This window comes from Symsagittifera roscoffensis, chromosome 3, assembly GCF_963678635.1.
Source record: "Symsagittifera roscoffensis chromosome 3, txSymRosc1.1, whole genome shotgun sequence".
Taxonomy (NCBI): domain Eukaryota; kingdom Metazoa; phylum Xenacoelomorpha; order Acoela; family Convolutidae; genus Symsagittifera; species Symsagittifera roscoffensis.
This window is the reverse complement of record NC_087064.1, coordinates 20,809,405-20,832,665: the sequence shown is the minus strand read 5'-3', so window position 1 is coordinate 20,832,665 and position 23,261 is coordinate 20,809,405. Positions and strand designations below refer to the sequence as shown.

The window sequence follows — 23,261 nt, the reverse complement described above, 5'->3', positions numbered from 1 at the left end:
CGACAAATGGTGGATTGATAAGAAGTTAATTAAGTTATAATTCAGATCAAATGACCCGCACATAGTTGCTCCAACCAATGGCTTAAAGTCACGTTTCACCAGCCAATTTTAACACAAATTGGGAAGTGATTTTTCAGTTTGAACCGAACAATAGTGATCAAATCCAATTCCTTTAGGAAGAGGTAGCAATAATTCTTTTCTTAGATATTCAAATGACTTGAATCTTCCAGCAAGTCTGGCCATTTTGGACGAGAACAATACCTGCGTTTTCGAAACAGACCAGCAAAACAGTTGAGTAAAAAAGCATTTGATCATTGGAATGTCTCACAATTACAAAAAGTTTTTCCCCTGAAAAAAGACAATATAACGATCCAAGAGCTTCTCTTTTTATTCGCAGTAGCATGCAAGTTGACAGAATCAATTTGCGTCATCACAGCATTTCATAATGTCTCAAGCAATTGCAATAGGGAAACATTTTTTAAGCATCAGTTGAAATGCCGCAGCTGACTTTTGCACAAACAACTGATGAAACTTTGACTCATGATGAACAATACTAACAATGATAAGAAAAATTCAGTAAAACTGACGGGATATAGGGCACAACCAAAATCAGGTCGACTACTATGTTCATGACAAACAAACTTTTCGCAACCGTTATTTCGGATCTGTAGACCTGGAGCAGAATGAATTATCTGATGAAAAAGAACCTGATACCTTCTTTGACAACTCACCTGTGAAACCTGTACAGTTAGAGCCCCACTCTTGTGAACCGTGCAGCAGCAACACTATTTTGACATTGTTCATCCAGGTTATACGTCCTGCCGAGAATGAAGAGGAAAAAGAAACAGCTTGGTTGTGTTTCAGTGATCTTATCATCTCTATTAGGTGATGAATATTGTGTGGTCAGCAGTCAAAATTGCAAACTTTTGAACTAAATAAAAATTTGCATATTCTGATCAACAGTGCAGTTCACCGGTACACGATCAAAATAAAAAGCTTCAGCTGAACTCATGCTTCCAAACGACATGCTTCCACCCAGAGGTTTCGAAAAAGTCAACCCCAGAGAACTAGAAGATAAACTTACTCTCAAAATATAAAAAAGACGAATTGTTTCAAACGAACCAGCATGATTCAACAAAGGTTTCTGAGAAAACAAAATAGTCCCCAAAATCAACGAGTTATATAAACACGAAGACTAAATTGGCGAGATGAAAATTCTAAATCGTGTTTTCCGATGACTAAAGCAGTCGTCGTTATGCGTATAAATATTTTTGAACCGACAAAGTTAAAAGAACAGTAAAAACAAAGGAAACTAACAAAACAGTTAGCAAGTATTACTGAAACAAACAACGTCATCCAAAAAATAAACACTTTTGACAAAACGGAAATATCTGAACTGATCTTTCGACGACCCAAGCAGCGACACTGTCCACTTTCAAAAAACAGAACAAACTGACAGAAATGAGTCCTCCGAAAACCGCCAAAAAATTGATGGATAAGTTTTGATGAAAATCCATTTTAGCAAATGAAATAACAAAACAAAACTTTGACGACAAAAGCACTTGCAGAAAAATTTGTTCTGTGATATTATGCAAGAAAAATGCAATAATAACTAAAATTGAAATAATTACCTTCTTAAATAATTGAAAAACGGATGTTTTTAGAAAAATATTGGCATCGTCACGAAGCCAAAGTTCAAGAATTAAAAACTAAAACCGGTATTCCGACGAAGAAAACATTTGCACAAGAATCTACTCGACAACTCAAAATAAAAATTAAACCGTACAAAAAAACTGACCAACAGACAAAAAACTTCTACATTTAAAACAGACGATGTCGACAACTCCAAGCTGACAAAAAACAGGTGTTTCGATGACAAAATTGAGCTCTCAGGTGCCTAAATAATCAATTAGAAGGGAAAATGACCCAGAAAAAAAACGGGAGTTCCTCCTGAAACAATCAGATTTATTTAGAAGTTTAGAAAAAAAAGTATTGAACCCAAATGAGTGAAATAAGTTCAACTCTAGCATTCACGACCAAGAAAATTCATTCATCGTTATTTATTTTTTTCTTGCGCATTGTACTTCTACAAAAAATTTAAATAATCAAGCGTCGCGTCTCAAGTTCAAGAGAAAAGTCATCATAAATTATTAAACAGATTTTCGTTACCATTTTAATAAGTTGTTGAACAATTTATTTTCAGAAACAAATAAAAGTCATCGTCATATTATCGACGACTTTTCACCGGTCTAATTGTTTGTTAAACACGCAAAAGTGATAAACGGGTTCTATAAAAGTAAAAAAAATCTGCATTTTGGTTTTTAGTTCAGGCCTTATGCGCTCTTGTCAACCTAAATAATTAACCTCCTCCTGGTTAGACTTCCTGACTGGTTGACAAAAAATATAAACAAATCAACCTTTCTCCATATGCTCGCCACATCCTGATCAAGTGGTATATTGCAAAAAGTCCTATGAATTAGAACTACCGAACTTAAAATATCATTTCGGATAACACACGCCGAAAAACAGAGTAAAAAACTGAGCCAATCTATAATTCAACGAACGCGAAGAGATGAGGATGATTTTTACTGATTTTTCAAATGCATGCTGCCATTGTATTTACGGTAAATTTCTATGCAATTACTTTTTTTGTAGGATCAGCGAAATGTTGACTCGCAACTAGAAGTTAGATCCCCAACAAAACCCACTTTCACCTTATCCCACAGATTTGAAAATAAAAATTGAACCAATGAAGATGAGTAGAAAAAACAGCGGCTTATAAATGATTCATAAAAAAAAGTTGATGCCTATAAAAAGTTGATTCTTAATCTAAGTGGTTTTAACCGAATATTCAAAAGATAGGTTTTATTCATCGATTCCCTTCATCCAAGAGACCAATTTGAAATTGTTGTATACGTTTGAAATAACCAGATTATGATTGTTATTTCACCCAATTGATTTTGCCGTTTCAAGGCGCAATGCTAAGAAGACTTTTATGGTCAGATCTGCATAATTTGATCGTTCCTTCTAAGAAACTAAATTGTTTTTCGTTTTTACCTAATTGAAATTAACCATTCATGTTTCTTGAGTTATTCACGATTACTTTTGCTTTGTTTCTCTTCAATTACTCCGAGTTGATAAGAGCAAAAAACTTTTAAAAAATGAATGTTCAAACTTTGATTCAAATGCAAGTTGAACTTTGTTTTAAAAATATTTCAACCTGTAGGGTGGTCGTTCAAATAAGAAGCCCAATCAACTTTGTTTCAAAAAAATATTTGACCGATTTTAATTGACCTCTGTATTACTCCACTAGCAGAATTCATTAGCCACTAGCATCTTTTCTACTTCGATTCAATTACCTCAACAATCCAGCCCTGATCTAATTTCATTATCAATCGTGCCTGATACTCTTCAGGAAACAAATGCAACTGAAGGACATTGCCATATTTCTTTTGAAAAAAAGTCACAGTACCAGGATGTTCTTTGATTGTATTTCCTGTTTCAAAAGATTCGAAAATGTTCAATTGCCGAAATTAAAACATATTCTATTTACAAGATTAGCTGGTTGTTTTTCAAAAAGCCCAGAAACTTCCGACGACTTCTACAAAAACTTTGAAAACGAAAAGACTGTTTTTACTATTCTGCAATTCTTTGTGTTGGTTATGATGGGAGGAAAGACGAAAGTTTAGAATGTTACTACGCAATAAATCCTAATATAATCAATTTTAGTTGTTAAAGAAACTAATTAGAAAACAATCAATCAACAAAAACAAAAAGTATACATAAATGTTCTGCATAAAGTATACATAAAGTATACGTAAAGTATACATAAATGATCTTTTGAAAAACTTAATATCTAAGGATACCGTAGATAAAGCTGGTTCTTTTGGAGTAAAACTTAGGTTTTCACGGCCTATATAAAAACTTTTACTATTATAACATCTTACTTGGTCGAATTCTGATTAAAACACAGACGTTTGATACGGGTTTTTTTTCAATACTTAAACCATTCTTTCAAGTTTTCTTATGTTCGAAACCTAATGAAGGTGTTTTATTAAGATAATTGTCATCTGCGCATTCTGAAGACTATTTGTGGTACCTGACTTTCCGCGGAAAGGTACAAACATCATAAAACTATAAGACACCCGGAGACGAAGTTCCTCCCGATTTTCAATGGTCGTAACAATAACGAGAGGATAAGTAGAGCCTTATATAAAGTGTTAATGATTATAAAGATTTCATTAATTCAGGTCGTAATTTTTTTTCCAGAAAATGTTGATCATGGTTAGATTTTTTTGTTTTCGGTTCATTTTATCTCAATTGTAAAAAAACTTGTGCTCTCCAATGAAAAACTTGATGATAATGGCACAAAATAGGCGATGAATTTTTTATTTCAAAAATAGTTTTTTACAGTTGCTAGGGCAAGCGCCTTGCAATCGGGTTTTAGACTTTTTTCCCGTGAACAGCTGCGCTCACCAATCGTACTTGATTTTCTTGCTTGATCTATTATTGAACCGTAAAATTTGCAGGCCCGTTCCCACTTGGCCTAGAGGTAACGTGGTTGACTTTGCACCCTAAGACTTTTTGTTCGAGTCCAGGCAGCACATTGTTTTTTTTTCATTAGGTATGAAATTGATTTTTCCACGTTAAAAAATGAATTGTCGGATTTTCGTTAGTATGCTTATGTTTTAGTAGACTTACTTTTCTTCTTATTTTTACTTTCATCTTATATTTTTTATGTTTGACTTGTATCGCAATGGATGCGAAGCTTCGCTTTTCCTTTGTGTAGTATTAATACTTCCAGTGGAATCAAAATTTTCTTATTGATCCAGTTTAGAGCAAGGTAGTTTTTTTCTGAAGACTCTTATAACAATTGTGGTTTCTGCGGCTCGCAGAGGATCTATGAAAGGTTATACAGCCTCTCTAAGAAAAGTCCGTTTCTGTTCTTTCCGCACATTTCAGGGCAAATTGTTTTGTTGAGTGAAGCTGTTTCTTGTGTCTAGAATTTCCACGTGGTACCACTAATGCAGCTGAAATTGGTCAGGCTGTGGTAGACCTGAAGCTAGAGGTTTAGTGAGATGACTTTCAGAACCAAAGAGGACTTCGCGACTCTATCTGAATACTATGGGAGACATGGTACTGCATAAACTAAGAGGTATGCCTCTCATGCACGCTCCTGGGGACTCGAAGAAAGCACCCAAATAGTGATTGACAGCTACAGAGCCACACCCAAAGCACAAGCCAAAAATAAAAGAAAGAATCGTTTATCAGAACTTGGAAGATTTCTAACAATCTGGCTGATACTAGACTTCGAAATACGAAGTCATCACTTGTGAGAGGGAGCTTAAAATTACCTCAACAGGTAAAGTGGGAAGATTGTTTAACAAAAATACAAAAAGCGAAGGCGACAAGAGATCCTCTAGGTTGATTCATGCGAGTTTCAATTTTGGAGGAAATTTTGAACTCGTCGAAGTTTAATGATTTTAGTTTTCTTGCCTGAATAAAATGAGGCTGTTCTCAGAGGGAAGTTTTATTCCGAGAGACTGCTATAATTTTTTCTAATTGTTTGAAAAACAGAAACAAATATTCAATTCGATATTTTACTCTTAATATGATTTTGTTTAACTAATGATGGTTCTCTAAAGAGTTCATGGTTCCCTCATGTCAATAGAATCTGTACATTTCCAGAACCACCGCTTCAAATTATCAGCGTGAACATGCTGCTGCTGCCATGAAGTCATCAGATGCAGTTGTTGAATATAGTTTCAGAATGTCAGATGTGGTGGACAGTGCCGTGAACGAATTAGTCATCAACCAGGAACAAATGATATTACTCTTAGGTTATAGCTCAATCAGTTAAGTAGAAACTTCACAAATCCCTCATAAGAGTTGGTATCTCAAAATGTTGGAAAATTTTCTCCTACTATTTCCTTATTTTTTCTTGATAGCCCGGGCCTTCCTCTACAATATTCTTTGGGCCTTATTTTCCCCAGGTCAAACTGATGTTATCCAATTTGCATAGCTCCTAACTTGAGGAGGCGGATGACACTGTGACCCCTCGAAGAGCAGTCGTGGCCAAATCAGTAAGCCGCGCGGGCTTCAACACAAAAATCAAAGGTTCAAATCTCGCTTAGGTCATGGCTGGAGGGGTCCCAGTGTCATCCGCCTCCTCAACGTAAAAATGCTGCGTCAAAATGGATGACATCTATCTCCCCGCAGAATAAGAGGTAGGTCTAATGTTGGAAGTGGGAACTGGGCCGAGCGTTATTTAAAAAAAAACCCTCCAATCGTGACCAAAGTGGGAATCGCACCCGCGACCCTCGTGCTAAAATGGCGTGCGACCTCACCAATCGGTCACGGCCGATAATTATCACCTAAAAGTTATTGGAAAAATTACTGAAAAAATTTATTTATCTGTTCTACATTGCTGAAAAACAGTTCGTTAAATTCGGTGTTCCTCTTTGCCTGTCATAGACCTAAATGCTACATTTTTCAGACAGACTTTCTTAAATCTTAGTCGCAAATCGGTTCTTCGATGATTGATTCGCTTAGGGCCCTGAGCCGATCCGGGGATTCCGACAGCCTTTTAAACCCATCAACCCCTTCAAATCAATCGCCAGTCAAACCATCACTTTCACCAAAAGAGGGTAAAGAGATAAATCCCATGAGAATTAAAAATAAAAATGGCGTTTCAATATCTCGGCAAATGTGTTTTACTTATAGAACGTGAACAGGTTGGTCCATATTTCGATATCAGTTTTTCTTCAATTTTGCATTCGCACTCTTGCATGCTATTTTTAGCACATCGGTACAAAAGTCACTTGTCTCTGGGAATGTTCAAACCTTCGTTTAGTGTCAAGGCTTTAGTTTTTCAAACTTATTAACATTTTGTTATTCAATTTGTAGATGAAATTTATTCAGTTCAGTTTGGCGCGCTATATTCTTCGAAAATAAGGCTTGACTGTTTTTACTGGCATTACTTTGTTTTAGACCTGAGACAGAGGTTGAGTTTGAACCGCCCATTTTGCTGATTCCTGGATTTTCCAGCCAGTCAAAACGGAAGGAAGCCGAGGAGTTTAAACATATCAAAGACCCAATGACTCCAAGAACTATGTGAGAACAACAGCATCAAAACTAGGGGGTTATTTTGGTGTGGTGATATCTGAGACAGGTCAACTTAGAAAACCCTTTGGCACTCAATTATATTACTTTTGCTTTGCCTGTGATCGATGTTGATTCTGTCAACGATTTGGACATAATCTTTTGACATTTTCTTCTTTTGATTCATAATCTTTTTGATTTCTTATGATAAAATTTGGAGCATAATGGTCATGGCCGGTGGACAATACATGTATACAGGTAGTCTAAATTAATTCATTTTGAGCCATCAATTTTTCTCATTTTCCATTTTAAGACACGGAATTTTTTTTTTTTTGATCTGATATTTTTTCTATTCCTAGGCCTGGTCAGAGACAATTGTTGCAGTCGGCAGGGGGAAACATCTTGAGAGGCAACAGACCCTTAACCTCCTAACCGCCACCCACCACCAAACCCAAGGACAAATTGAACAGACACAAGATCAGGCACGCACAAAATAACAGCAACTTCTATTAGGATAATGAATTCCTTAAAATGTTCATGACCTTCTTAACCCTTAACATAGTCCCATGTGTTCCTTAACTTAATGAATACCTTAACCTAATTTAAAATTTAATTTTTGCCATAATAAAAAAGTTTTAAAAATTAAGGTACGTTTCCGGGGTCGACAAAAAGTGAGTTGCGTTGAGCTGTTTGCCAGATTTGCGTTAATTCCCTGTCTTATTTACAGCCCAGTGACTTGAATGAGAGGGTGCAGGGCACGGCCAATCACCCCTTCTTCTATGTGAACGTAAGAGTGGCGGAGAAGATGTTTATGGTCACACATCTGGGCAAGAGGAGATCCACTCCTTGGTAGGTGCTCAATAAAATTTGTCTGCTTCTTATTCCGATCCCTTTTTTCTGAAGGCTGGGAGTAACTACATTTGGGTGTTTTTTTTCACGCAAATTCAGGTATTATAAAGGAACGTCATGTGGTTGAATAATATAAAATGATGAAGCATTTTCGGTCATTTTATCAAATTTGAATAATTTTAGGCTTGTTTAAATTAGCGCTGTAATTCTTTTAATCTGTAATCATTTTATTGCAATGGACTTCAGAGAGAGCTTGTCTGTGCTTAAGGTGGAAGGATTTTTATCAAAAGTCGGCCAATGAACTCACTCAGTATCTCAAGCCAGGACAGGTAAAATATCTTTCTCACTCTATGCGAAAAGTTTTTGAAAAAAAAATTATTTTAAATTAAGTTATCTTCTATGTTTGAATTTGAGTATATTTAGAAATAGAACTAAATTATATTTTTATTGCATTATTGCAATAACAGTATGCATGCACAAGAATTTCTTTTCAGATGGGACCACCCAACACGGCAGAAGAGTTTCACCAGCAGGATCCATTATGGGACAAAGGGATGGATAGAGACCCCGCCCTGGAGTGCATTCCAAACATCGCCAGAAAAAACAACATCTTCACCTGGAACGAAGCTATTCTGGGTACTTCTTGATCGAATGATGACTCATTTTAAAAATCTGTTCAGATGATATTAGACTGATTGCTGCTCTTATCATATGCTGGAGTCATAAATTAAGTATTTGCTATAATTGATGCTCTTATTAGGTTAACTGTAAAGTTTTGGTGCGAGTTACAGATTTAACTTAATTGACTTTCAGTTTTTCCTTCTTAAGTAAATGTCCTTCTTAAGATTTCATATGAAATTTACACAGTGAGCGGTCCTTGATAAACGCATACAATAGTGGAAAGAAAATTAAGATTAAAACAATATGAGGAAGATAAATAGAGCAGAATTTTAATCCCCAACTCGTTTTAGAGCGGGAGTGTCTGATAACTAATATGAAATAACCTGTGCTTTTTAAAAAATTGAACTCGCAAAACATCTTTGAATACAAAAATTGGGGGTTAAATAACCTTTGTGACACTTTGATGAAAAGGGTACTTTATGGCTGGTACTTTGACAAAAGTACTTTGATGAAAAAGGTACTTTACGTTATCATAAAATAACGTTGTGAAAAAGAAAGTTTTTGAAAATCAGCAACAGTCAGTAACTTGTTTTCATAGCAGTATCTTTCGCTAACTTTGGTTTCCTCAGATGAATACCTATTTCAAAGAAAGATTGCGAGTTGCTATAAAATAGCGCAAAGTGATCCGACATCATTAAAAATTGATTCAATTTTTTCAAGTGGTTTTCAGGAGAGGGCGATTTGGCGCTATTAAGAGCTCCACGAACTAGTTAATTACACTCGCGTCAGCTTAGTGTTTATTTAGGAACCTTTTTTTTCTAACCTGAGTCGCAAGTATTTATGCCACTTGTGGGCACTTCAACAGTTTTTTGTCAGCATGTGCTTTGACATTCGAAAAGTATTGAGTAACACAATTGATACATTTTTGATTCTTCAAATTAATCGAAAAAGCTATTTGTTTCAAACAACATACCTCTGTAAAAACTCGATTTCAGAGTTTTTCTAACTCAATATATCTCGCAACTTGTTGAAATGCATATTTCACACATTATGTGGCATTGTTTTGCGAGTTGTTACATCCAAAGTTAATTACCTGGAAAGTAAGATACCTTCAGTTTGTTAAATTCCGAATTATTATCCAAGTTAAGGGTGCGTGGATGTGTGGTGTGTGAGACTCAAAATGTGTTGATTGCAGTAAGTTTATTTCTATTTTTCCTTTTTACACTTTCTAGAGCTGCTTTTTGTCATGTGGTCACTAGTGTTTCCAAAGCGAAGCTTCGCCTCCGTGTTAACATTCAAAAAATAGGACCTAAATTTGGGCGTTTTTTTCTTTTCGACTTCAAGTTACTTCCAAAAGGCTTCAGCATAGTGCTACTTTGACTCCATACGAGTTTTTTGCATGTAATCGAAATCGGATGAAAAAACACACTATACGCCATATTTCCTTACCACATTCTGAATTGGTCGTATCAAAAATCCCTAGTTAATAAATGAGTAATGGTTTCCACCAGTAATAAACTTAATCAGGAGTTGAATCTTGTAGCTCTTCAAAGTGTTCCTTATTTTCGAATCATGATTCGAAATTTGAACTAACTTTTTTTACAGTATCGACAAAAAAGCAAAACAGAAAACAGACAAAAACTAACTCAGATGGGGGAAATTCAGAGCTCACTTTAAAAGACCACAAAAAATTAACAGGAAGACGGATGCAGAATTAGTTTTTGCGACCGGATATTTAGGTTACTTTTTCATTGAAAGGTTTGTTCACAAAATTCACCCAAGACAGTTCAGTTTTCGTTCACAGATGAATTTAAGTTTCTACGACACAGAAAAAACGGTACGAATGAAGCTTTTCAAATTCTTATCCTACTGGTTAACTGGCCTAGTCCTTTTTCAAAAGTTACATTTTTCTTCGACTTTCAGTTTTTTTGTGTTTCGCTTTTTTTTTAATGCTATATCGCAACATTGGCGACTCAGTTAAGTTATTTGTACAACTCTTCATTTTAGGAAATAAAAAGTTATAATTACAGAAAAACGACCAGGCTTAAAATTTGAAAAAACTGCAACGTCATATATTTTGTTTATAGTTCATGAAAATTGTTTTATTGAAAAAACGCAAAAAACTTCGGAAAATTTTTTTTTGAGGCCTTAAAGTTTCAAAAAAAAGCAAAAAAGGCTGCCATGACAAACTGAGCACAAGTGACCGAGTTTTTTCACTGAATATTTATTGTTCAGAAGTTTTATAAAACTGTGTCAAACCGCACTTATACTTATATTTTGTGTTTTTGTGCTACTTATCAAAAATTTTAATCTTTAAAACTTTTGCACCATAGCATGAACCGTATCAAGAAAGGCTAAAAAACATATCGTTAAAAAAATTGCAGAGAAAGTTTCGTTTCCAAAGAAAATGCAGCAGGTTTTTCAAAGTTTTCTTATTCAAGTGTTTTTCAGTGTGTTTATCTGCCAAAAACTTTGCATGCTACATTCAAACTTTTTTAAAGCGTTTCGGCAAAAAAACATTGACAAAAGACTTAACATTCTGTTTAAAAAAATGCAAATCGCCGAAGCGCTTTGCGCGCTTAAAATCAGAATATAGTATGCTATGTTTACACTAAAAAAAATTAAGAAAAAATTCAAAAACGTTGGCGGTTTTTTTCGTAAAGAAAGCTTTTGCTACAATTTTTTAAAAAGTTTACACAACCTCATGTTAGTTCAAGTTTGATGCACGGCTATAAAAATTGTACACACTAAATTAGCAATGAAAAAAAAAGCTTTTTTACAGAAAAATTGATCACATGTGTTAATTTCGTTCAGTAGCCGTTATTTTTTTTTCACATTTGGCAATCAGATTTCGTTATTAGAAATTTAATTACTGAGTTTTTCTATGAAACAGTTATAATGTTTATGTTTCATAACAAGCGCGTAGTTTTCGTCCTTTTTGAGGAATAGTTCAGTTTTATTCACGCTCTTGGGCTCCTGTGCTTAAGTGTTCAAGCGTTCAAAACGAAAGATCTTTTATCTAATCGAAGGTTGTTAGTTTGTTTTTCAAAAAGTTATCTGAAAATTGATTCATGCTCAAGTCAATAATATGGACCTTTTTCCATTTACTTCTTTAGGCTGAATTTTTTTTACTAATTGGAAGGGCACTTACTTGTTCTCAAACAGCAAAGTGTAAAATGTGCACAAGACGTAGGTTGAACTACATTTATTTTTTAAAATAAAAATTCGAAATCATGTTGAACCAAAGTTTACTTATCAACTTGATTTTCTGGCCCAGTCCTTTTTCAAAATTTACTTTTTCTTCGACTATCAGTTTTTTTCGTGTTTCACTTTTTTTGCTTTATCGCCACATTGGCGACTCAGTTAATTTATTTGTACAATTCTTCACTTGAGAAAATAAAAAGTTATAATTACAGAAAAAGGACCAGGCTTACAATTTGAAAAAACTGCAACGTCATATAATTTGTAAATAGTTCATGAAATTTTTTATTTTAAAAAACGCAAAAAACTTCGGAAAATGGTTTTTTTGTGGTCTTAAAATTTCAAAAAAATACGAAAAAGGCTACCATGACAAACTGAACACAAGTGACCGAGTTTTTTTACTGGCAGTTTATTGTTTAGCAGTTTTATAAGACAGACTGTGTCAAACCTGAACTTATACTTATATTTTGTGTTTTTGTGCTACTTATCAAAAATTTTAATCTTTAAACTTTTTGCACAATAGCACAAACCGTATCAAGAAAGGCTAAAAATTATTTTGTTAAAAATATTGTCAAGAAAGTTTTTGGTTTCCAAAGAAAACGCAGCAGGTTTTTCAAAGTTTTCTTATTCAAATGTTTTTCAGTGTGTTTATCTGCCAAAACTTTGCATGCTACATTCAAACTTTTTTAAAGCGTTTCGGCAAAAAAAAAACATTGACAAAAGACTTAACATTCTGTTTAAAAAAAAATCAATTCGCCGAAGCGCTTTGTGCGCTTAAAATCAGAATATAGTATGCTATGTTTGCACTAAAACTAATTTAAGAAAAAAATTTCAAAAACGTTGGCGGTTTTTTTTCGTAAAAAAAGCTTTTGCTACAATTTTTTTAAGAGCTTACACAATCTCATATTATTTCAAGTTTGATGCACTGCTATAAAAATTTTACACACTAAATTGGCAATGAAAAAAAAAGCTTTTTTACAGAAAAGTTGATCACATGTATTAATTTCGTTCAGTAGACGTTATTTGTTTTCACATTTGGCAATCAGATTTTGTTATTAGAAATTTAATTACTGAGTTTTTCTATGAAACAGTTCCAATGTTTATGTTTCATAACAAGCGCGTAGTTTTCGTTCTTTTTGAGGACTAGTTCAATTTTTATTCACGCTCTTAGGCTCCTATGCTTAAGTGTTTAAGCGTTCAAAACGAACGATCTTTTTATCAATGTTCAAAACGAAAGACCTTTTTATCTAATCAGAGGGTGTTAGTTTGTTTTTCAAAAAATAGTCTGAAAATTGATTCAAGCTCAAGTAAAAGATATGGACCTTTTTCCATTTACCTCTTTAGCCTGATTTTTTTTTTACTAATTGGAAGGGCACTTACTTGTTCTCAAACAGCAAAATGTAAATTCTGCACAAAACGTAGCTTGACCTATATTTATTATTTTTTTAAAATAAAATTTCGAAATCTTGTTGGACCAAATTTTACTTATCAACTTACTTTTCTGGCCCAGTCCTTTTTCAAAATTTACTTTTTCTTCGACTATCAGTTTTTTTCGTGTTTCACTTTTTTTGCTTTATCGCCACATTGGCGACTCAGTTAATTTATTTGTACAATTCTTCACTTGAGAAAATAAAAAGTTATAATTACAGAAAAAGGACCAGGCTTACAATTTGAAAAAACTGCAACGTCATATATTTTGTAAATAGTTCATGAAATTTTTTATTTTAAAAAACGCAAAAAACTTCGGCAAATGGTTTTTTTGTGGTCTTAAAATTTCAAAAAAATACGAAAAAGGCTACCATGACAAACTGAACACAAGTGACCGAGTTTTTTTACTGGCAATTTACTGTTTAGAAGTTTTATAAGACAGACTGTGTCAAACCTGAACTTATACTTATATTTTGTGTTTTTGTGCTACTTATCAAAAATTTTAATCTTTAAACTTTTTGCACAATAGCACAAACCGTATCAGGAAAGGCTAAAAATTATTTTGTTAAAAATATTGTCAAGAAAGTTTTGTTTCCAAAGAAAACGCAGCAGGTTTTTCAAAGTTTTCTTTTTCAAATGTTTTTCAGTGTGTTTATCTGCCAAAAACTTTGCATGCTACATTCAAGCTTTTTAAAAGCGTTTCGGCAAAAAAAAACATTGACAAAAGACTTAACATTCTGTTTAAAAAAAATCAATTCGCCGAAGCGCTTTGTGCGCTTAAAATCAGAATATAGAATGCTATGTTTGCACTAAAACTAATTTAAGAAAAAAATTTCAAAAACGTTGGCGGTTTTTTTTTGTAAAAAAAACTTTTGCTACAATTTTTTTAAGAGTTTACACAATCTCATATTAGTTCAAGTTTGATGCACTGCTATAAAAATTTTACACACTAAATTAGCAATGAAAAAAAAGCTTTTTTACAGAAAAATTGATCACATGTATTAATTTCGTTCAGTAGACGTTATTTGTTTTCACATTTGGCAATCAGATTTTGTTATTAGAAATTTAATTACTGAGTTTTTCTATGAAACAGTTCCAATGTTTATGTTTCATAACAAGCGCGTAGTTTTCGTTCTTTTTGAGGACTAGTTCAGTTTTTATTCACGCTCTTAGGCTCCTATGCTTAAGTGTTTAAGCGTTCAAAACGAACGATCTTTTATCAATGTTCAAAACGAAAGACCTTTTTATCTAATCAGAGGGTGTTAGTTTGTTTTTCAAAAAATAGTCTGAAAATTGATTCAAGCTCAAGTAAAAGATATGGACCTTTTTCCATTTACCTCTTTAGCCTGATTTTTTTTTACTAATTGGAAGGGCACTTACTTGTTCTCAAACAGCAAAATGTAAATTGTGCACAAAACGTAGCTTGACCTATATTTATTATTTTTTTAAAATAAAATTTCGAAATCTTGTTGGACCAAATTTTACTTATCAACTTACTTTTCTGGCCCAGTCCTTTTTCAAAATTTACTTTTTCTTCGACTATCAGTTTTTTCGTGTTTCACTTTTTTTCTTGCTATATTGCCACATTGGCGGCTCAGTTAAGTTATTTGTACAATTCTTCATTTTAGGAAAATTAAAGTTATTATTTAAGAAAAAGGACCAAGCCTAAAATTTGAAAAAACTGCAACGTCATATATTTTGTAAAAAGTTCATCAAAATTGTTTTTTTTTAAAAAAACGCAAAAAAAATCGAAAAAAGGTTTTTTTGTGGTCTTAAAATTTGAAAAAAAAAGCTACCATGACAAACTGAACACAAGTGACCGAGTTTTTTACTGGCAATTTATTGTTTACAAGTCTTATAAGACTTTGTCAAACCTGCACTTTTATTTATATTTTGTGTTTTTGTGTTACTTCTCAAAAATTTTATTCTTTTAATTTTTGGACCATAGCATAAACCGTATCAAGAAAGGCTAAAAACGAATTGTTACAAAAATTGTAAAAAAAAGTTTGTTTCCAAACAAAACGCAGCAGGTTTCTCAAAGTTTTCTTATTAAAATGTTTTTCAGTGTGTTTACCTGCCAAAAACTTTGCATGCTACATTCAAACTTTTTTTAAAGCGTTTCGGCAAAAAGAAACATTGACAAAAGACTTAACATTCTGTTTAAAAAAATTCAATTCGCCGAAGCGTTTAGCGCGCTTAAAATCAGAATATAGTATGCTATGTTTGCACTAAAAATAATTTAAGAAACAAAATTCAAAAACTTTGGTGGTTTTTTTCGGAAAGAAAGCTTTTGCTACAATTTTTTTTAAAAGTTTACACAACCTCATATTAGTTCAAGTTTGATGCACTGCGATAAAAATTGTACACACTAAATTGGCAATAAAAAAGGCTTTTTTACAGAAAAGTTGATCACATGTGTTAATTTCGTTCAGTAGCCGTTATTTTTTTTTCACATTTGGCAATCAGATTTCGTTATTAGAAATTTAATTACCGAGTTTTTCTATGAAACAGTTCTACTGTTTATGTTTCATAACAAGCGCGTAGTTTTCGATCTTTTTGAGGAATAGTTCAGTTTTTATTCACGCTCTTAGGCTCCTATGCTTAAGTGTTCAAGCGTTCAAAACGAAAGATCTTTTTATCAATGTTCAAAACGAAAGATCTTTTTATCTAATCGGAGGGTGTTAGTTTGTTTTTCAAAAAATAGTCTGGAAATTGATTCATGCTCAAGTCAAAAATATGGACCTTTTTCATTTACCTCTTTAGGCTGATTTTTTTTTACTAATTGGAAGGGCAATTACTTGTTCTCAATCACAAAATGTAAATTGTGCACAAAACGTAGCTTGACCTACATTTATATTTTTTAAAATAAAATTTCGACATCTTGTTGGACCAAAGTTTACTTATCAACTTACTTTTCTGGCCCAGTCTTTTTTCAAAAGTTACTTTTTCTTCGACTATCAGTTTTTTTGTGTTTCTTTTTTTTTATTGCTATATCGCCACATTGGCGGCTCAGTTAAGTTATTTGTACAATTCTTCATTTTAGGAAAAATAAAGATATTATTACAGAAAAGGACCAGGCTTAAAACTTGAAAAAACTGCAACGTCATACACTTTATAAATAATTCATGAAAATTGTTTTCTTAAAAAAACGCAAAAAACTTCGGAAAAAAGTTTTTTTTGTGGTCTTAAAATTTCAAAAAAAAGGCTACCATGACAAACTGAACACAAGTGACCGAGTTTTTTTACTGGCAATTTATTGTTTAAAAGTTTTATAAGACTCTGTCAAACCTGCACTTTTATTTATATTTTGTGTTTTTGTGTTACTTATCAAAAATTTTATTCTTTTAATTTTTGGACCATAGCATAAACTGTATCAAGAAAGGCTAAAAAACATATTGTTAAAAAAATTGTAAAAAAGTTTTGTTTCCAATCAAAACGCAGCAGGTTTTTCAAAGTTTTCTTATTGAAATGTTTTTCAGTGTGTTTACCTGCCAAAAACTTTGCATGCTACATTCAAACTTTTTTTAAAGTGTTTCGGCAAAAAAAAACATTGACAAATAACTTAACATTCTGTTCAAAAAAATTCAATTCGCCGAAGCGCTTTGCGCGCTTAAAATCAGGATATAGTGTGCTATGCTTACACTAAAAATATTTTAAGAAACAAAACTCAAAAACGTTGGTGGTTTTTTTCGTAAAGAAAGCTTTTGCTACAATTTTTTTAAAAGTTTACACAACCTCATATTAATTCAAGTTTGATGCACTGCTATAAAAATTGTACACACTAAATTGGCAATGAAAAAAAAAGCTTTTTTACAGAAAAATTGATCACATTGTTAATTTCGTTCAGTAGCCGTTTTTTTTCACATTTGGCAATCAGATTTCGTTATTAGAAATTTAATTGCCGAGTTTTTCTATGAAACAGATCTAATGTTTATGTTTCATAACAAGCTCGTAATTTTCGTTCCTTTTGAGGAATAGTGCAGTTTTATTCACGCTCTTGGGCTCCTATGCTTAAGTGTTCAAGCGTTCAAAACGAAAGATCTTTTTATCTAATCAGAGGGTGTTAGTTTTTTTTCAAAAAGTAGTCTGAAAATTGATTCATGCTCAAGTCAATAATATGGACTTTTTTCCTTTTACTTTTTTAGGCTTAAATTTATTTACTAATTGGAAGGGCACTTACTTGTTCTCAAACAGCAAAATATAAATATAAAAGGTAGCTAGACTTACATTTATATTTTTGTTATAAATTTTCGAAATCTTGTTGGACCAAAACTTACTTATCAACTTACTTTTCTGTGGGCATCTTTTATAAACATCAAAAGAAAATAAAAGAAATTATAGAAAATATTTTGCCTCTCATTCGGTTGACTTTTTGGCATATCAGTCGCGTTATAAAAACAAAAAAAAATGAAAATTACTTAGTTTTTTATTCAAGTTGATCCATTTTTTCAATAGTCGTGGACGGAAATTTATGTGTATGTTCACACAACCGATTTTCAGAACAACTGAACCATCAAATTGAGAAAGAATCACTTGTTCGCCTGACAAGGTTTATCTGATCACTTTTTATAATTTTTAATTTGGCGGTCCTTGGCCATTCAGTTTTCAGTAGATACAGTTTTGTCGACACATTTTTTTGATAAACGCATCAGTGTAATTTTATCAGAATGCCCTATAATGAGATTTATTTGAATTAACAAGGACTGAGATTAAAATTTTATTTGGGGAATGTTCTGCCATTTGGGGCAATTTGTAAGCATAGTTATGTCTCACGAGCTGAAAAGACTAAAAGGTTCCTCTCAGGGGCGGATTTAGGGGGGGGGGGGGGGGCGGACGCCCCCCCCCCCTCAGGGATTCGACCCCCTGCCGACCCAAAGGGTCCCCCCTTTGATACTTTTTCAGAAATCCATTTTTGGCCGACCGACCCTAAAATTTTTCTAAAGGCACCTTTGGCGCCAATATATACTAACTTTGAGGAGCGCGCGCCAAAAAAACGCGATTTTTTTGTCAAAATTTTTCAAAAATTGCCCAAAAACGGCTTTCTTGACTGTTTTTTCAAAAATTTGCCTGCGGCGCAGAAAATATAGCCAAAGTAGGGGCAAAACAGTGCTTTGGGAGACCTCGAAAAATCAATTTGGTCGACCTAAAAAAAAAAAAGGTCGTCAAAATTTTGGAAAATTTTTTGAAAATCCGCCCCCCCCCCTCGAGAAAATCCTAGATCCGCCCCTGGTTCCTCTAGTTTCTTTCATTTCGTATGTTGTATTAGTTTAAGTGAAACAGCCGTTTTGTCACAAAATTGACAGAAATGAGTACCAAATTCGTAATACTGCTCTGAATTGTATCAAAATGTGGCATAAAAATTTTAATTAGGACACATCAATTGATAAATTTACATCGGATTCAAAGCAATCCTTATTTTCAGTTCCAGGCGAGGCGCGAATCTTTTTAATTGAAATACTCTCTCAGCTCTGGTAGTTTTGGCGCCTCTCATCATAAGATCATTTTAGCTGGCTCTGGAAGAAAAAAGGAACCATGGGAAACTATTTGGAAACTTCACTCGCATTTTCTGTGACATTCAGTGTTGGGTCATCTGAAACAATAAACATATCTAAGCTGTTCTCAGCTCTTAAAGAAGTAGTCAACAATATGATAGGCAGTGTTGTATAATTAAATGAATGAATTAATTGAAATTTTTGCCCTGAATATGCACTCCTATATAAGGTCCTTGTAAAGACCACTTGCTTAAAACTGAACTTATTTATTTTTATTGCGGGAATTAGGGAGCAAGCTAAAATGTTTCTTTCCAAAATTAACTTTTTCCACTAAAACGTCAATTTTGGCCTTTTGTGCCTGTATTGTAGAAAACTTTTGCAAAATAGGCACTGCATAAGGTTTTGGGAGAAGTCGGCGAATGAATTTGAGTGGCGTGGAAAAAAGTTGAGAAAATGGCTCTTTTTCCTTTTCTTCCCCACCTGCAATTTTTTACTAGTAAAGTTAGTGTTCACATTGTCCGATCATTATAAAAATTGACATGCGGACTAATTAGGATGTGCCAAACACATTTGGTCTTCATATTTAACCTTGTAAAACCACTCGTTACACCATAAAATTGATGGTCGTGGGAGGTGGGGGTGGGGGGGGGGGGTGGGGAAGGAAAAAGAGCTGAGAAAATTTCCTGAGATCCCAAATCTAGATTTTTCATCAATGTCGAATGTTTATATTGTCCGGGGCCAGAAGCATGCTTTTACCTGTTGCGTCCGTTGGGTTTGAAGGGAGGTCTGTCGTCAATAGGGATTATGGCGGTAGTTCCATTGAGCACACCTCCTCCTAATGTGACATGTGTCGAAGAGTGTTGCAGGAATTGTTCATGTCTCTTCCGCTCTCTCCACTCATCAAACTTCCTCCTAATCAAGAACTAGATTTAAATAGTTGAATCTGAAAACTGATAACAAAAATCAATTTGAAAACCGAAAATGACTACGGAAATTGAAATATTAGATCAGTTTTACCCTTTCCCACCCCCGCCCCCTCTAAATCCGCCCCTGATAAAGATTTATTAAACTAATTTGGTTGAAAAAAAAGCCTGAGGCGCAGAAAATTTTGCTGCAAACGGTTATTTTAAGGTTTCTACGGGGCTTGAAATAGAAATAGCTGGCCTAAAAAACATCGGCAAATCCCCCCCCCCCCCATGTGAAAAACTCCTGCGCTCGCCGGCACTGACATTACGACAAAAGGAGAGCTGCCGTGAGATGAGTGATATAATGGGGGGATACCTGCTCTCTTCCTCCTTGTACTTCTTCTCCTCCTCGTGCTCCTCCTCCTCCCTCTTCTTCTGCTCCTTCTGTCTACTCCGCTCCTCCCTCACCAACTCAGTCTTCCTCTTCTCCCTAGGAATCAGAGCAAACAGAAACCATTCACTCCATCAGTCGAAACAACCAAAAGAGCAGAGCATCGTTCACATATTCACAACAAATGTGTTGACACATTAGGTCATGACAAAACAGCGTGCTTCAGGGCAAAGCCTTGAAGGCTTAGACTACTGTCTTTGAAATGTTCCAAATAGTAGTTCATATGTCAAAAACGGCAACAAATGATAAAGTTTTTGGATTTTTCTTTGAAAATCTTCACATTTAACGACTCTATCGAAAGCACGATAACGTATCTTTTGCATCTCGTATTGCATTAGTTAGACTAAATAGAGCGCTGATTTACACTAACCGGACAAAACGAACAAATTGGAAATTTTAAATATCCTCAGCCCTAAACCGGCCAACTTTAAGGCTTCTACCCAAACATTGCTTTTATATGGAAACTTCTTAGCTCTTATAGAAAAATTCACAGTTCGCGCAAATAATCGATCGGATCTTGTTAAATATCCCCCCTATGGTACCTTGTTAACTATCCCCCCCCCTCCCCCCATTGCAATAGGGGGGGGGGAATAATTAACAAGATCCAAATAACCCATCGAAGCAACTCCAATACCGAAAGAAACAAATCGAAAAAGTTAAGTTGTTCGCCGAAACACATGAACAGTGGACAATCCTTCATCTAAAGTGATTCATCACATTGTATATGTCATGTACTAACCAACTTTCGAACGCCTGTTGTGGCGTCATCTCTGTTAACTTGGTCTTGCCATGATGAGCAGATAAGGCACCTTTTCTGGTTTTGTCTCCCCCTCCCCCACTCGCACTCATAGCCCTCTTACTAGTACTATGTCCGCCCACCTTCTTGCCCCCCGCTTGCTCCTCTTGTTTTTTCTTCTCCTTTTCTCGCTGTCGAATATTTGGAATATTTGTTACAACTATTATGAGTCACTAACTAATTAACTTAAATACGATTGACAAAATAACTGATATCAGTTTGAGGGTTTTTCGTTAAATTATTGTTAACAAAAAGAAACCTTTCAATAGTCAATTACAATATTTGACAAACATTTCAAAATTAATCAAACTGAAGCTCGAATTGGCATTTATACAAAAGTCAGCAAAAAATGGTACAGATTTTTCTAGACCGTTTTTTTTTTACCAGCACAAATTGTTTTGGAACTTTTCATTACAGCTCGTTTCAATGTGATATATCACTCGACCTCGTCTAACATCTTTAATTTGACAGATCTGAACATATTTTGAAAAACTATAGACTAATAAGTTCTCTCACGAATACGTGGTCGTAACAAAAAAAAAACTTGATAAAAAGAAGAAGAGATTTGAGTTAAGTACGGATGACTATACTCATAGAGTAATTTCAGATACCGTCTGCTCGTCACGCTATCTTATTTTCGGCCGGATAGGTTCGTGCAACTTCTTAGTCTAATACCAATCTTAATCTTACTCTTATATCTCCTAGTCTCAATAGATCTAGTGTACACCGGTTTACGCGAGTTAGTTCCAGAATGAGAACAACTGTATGCTAAGTTTAATTCAAACTCTTCTGGTGTTGAAACTTCAAGTAGTTTCAACACTTGCAAATAAGTGGGTTGTTAGTTTGATGGAGTATGATTGGTTAGTATTTAATATTTTATAGAGATAAAATATCATAATAATAACCAATGATAAATACTAGTTTAGATCTGGTTCCAGATAATCAATTCACGGATCAATTGAGCAATATCGGTAACACACCAAGCAAAAACGACAAGACGCTTCAAAAGATGTCACTAAACCAAGTAGGTGGTTGATTTGTTCACAGCACGCAATCAATTGATCGACTGAAGTTCATTTTATATGGGTAGCGAGAACAAATTTTGAAAAAGAAGGAAATCGAAATTCATAAGAAATTTTGTTTTGCAAATGTTTGTTTGGGGGACTTTTGCCTCTCATCGATGAAAGCAAGTTACCAGGGTTGGTGCTCTAGCCTTGTATCTGAAAATCAAAAAGTTTTCTCCTGAGTACCTTAATAATGTACGCCATAGCATTTTTTTCTTTTAGGACAGAAAAAATTAGCTTCGTGTTCCTGTTTTATTAATTTTTAAAAATTTTTACCATTTATTTTATCCTTGAAAACATTGGCTTATAGCTGATAAAAACAATTGAGCATTGCCAAGAATATACAGATTGAAAACAATCCGTTTTAACCAAGTTAAAATATACTTTTCAACATTTACCTGTTCCTTTTGCTGTTTTTGCTTGTTCTCCTTCCACGTTTCAAATACACTCAGCTTCTGTTTCTCCTTGTCGGCAGATTCTCTATCCTGCGCTCTTTTCTTTTCTAATTCTGCTTGTCGTCTTTCTTTCGCTTTTCTCGCCAACACCGCGTCTTTTTCTTTTTTCCATTGGTCAAACAGTTGGTCACTCTCTTTAATTGCCTCTTTTTTCTATCAAAAATACTAACTCTTTTAGAAACTAAGGCAATATAAACAAGACTGCGAGAGGCCCTGAATGTTCCGACAGCACTTTAAGACCATATAAAAGGTTTTTTGGATGAACAATTGACAAAAAAAATTTTTTTTTTTACTTTTTCTTAATTATATGAATCACACGCTATGTATGTTACCGAAGGGTGTGTTAAGCGTCTGCTAATGTTTTAAACGGACTAAATTGTCGGACTCAATTCAATTTGCAACGCATTAATCCGTAGTTTATCGTGACTGTACAAAACAGTCCAATACAAAACAGTAGTTATACTAAAAAGTTATACCAAATTCTAAAAAAAAACAGTTATATACACAACAGTCCCAAAAAACCCATAAATCAGTCCGAAAAACAATCCCATTGATAGAAGTGCTAATTGATCCAGAAACTGGTAAGAAAAATTTGGTTAAGACTAATCCGGATGATAATAGATATTACAGCACAGATAAGTACTATCTAAACATCAGCAACATCCAATCCTTAAAAGCAAAAAATCCGCGAAACACATCGCGCGTAACTTATAACAAATTGACCAAATTAGCAAATTTCAAACCGCGTAACTTTACAGAAAAGGATCAAAGCTCACAGATTAAATATCTTTTTGAATTTGAGTATTAAGTTTACTTCTTTCAGATGATATAGAAAAATTCCGTCAGAAATGTTTTTCGTTATGAAATCAAAAACTGACTGAATCAAATAAAATTCCCA

General features: G+C 34.0%; 3 protein-coding genes across 6 annotated transcripts in view; all 3 read right to left on the bottom strand.

The window, feature by feature from the left end:
* The window catches only part of LOC134841944 (lisH domain-containing protein ARMC9-like), a 461,419-nt gene that overhangs the window by 202,745 nt on the left and 235,413 nt on the right, over positions 1 to 23,261 (bottom strand). The gene's annotated exons all lie outside the window — the stretch shown is intronic.
* Positions 1 to 23,261, bottom strand: part of LOC134841946 (rho-related GTP-binding protein RhoC) — a 164,162-nt gene that overhangs the window by 5,930 nt on the left and 134,971 nt on the right. The gene's annotated exons all lie outside the window — the stretch shown is intronic.
* LOC134841816 (caldesmon-like) lies at positions 18,450 to 22,516 on the bottom strand (the record flags this gene model as incomplete). The annotated part of the gene is given in 5 exon segments (XM_063857852.1): positions 18,450 to 18,790; positions 19,449 to 19,604; positions 19,974 to 20,087; positions 20,788 to 20,975; positions 22,307 to 22,516. Coding segments are annotated over 5 exon segments (672 nt in total), but the record flags the coding sequence as incomplete, so codon positions are not given.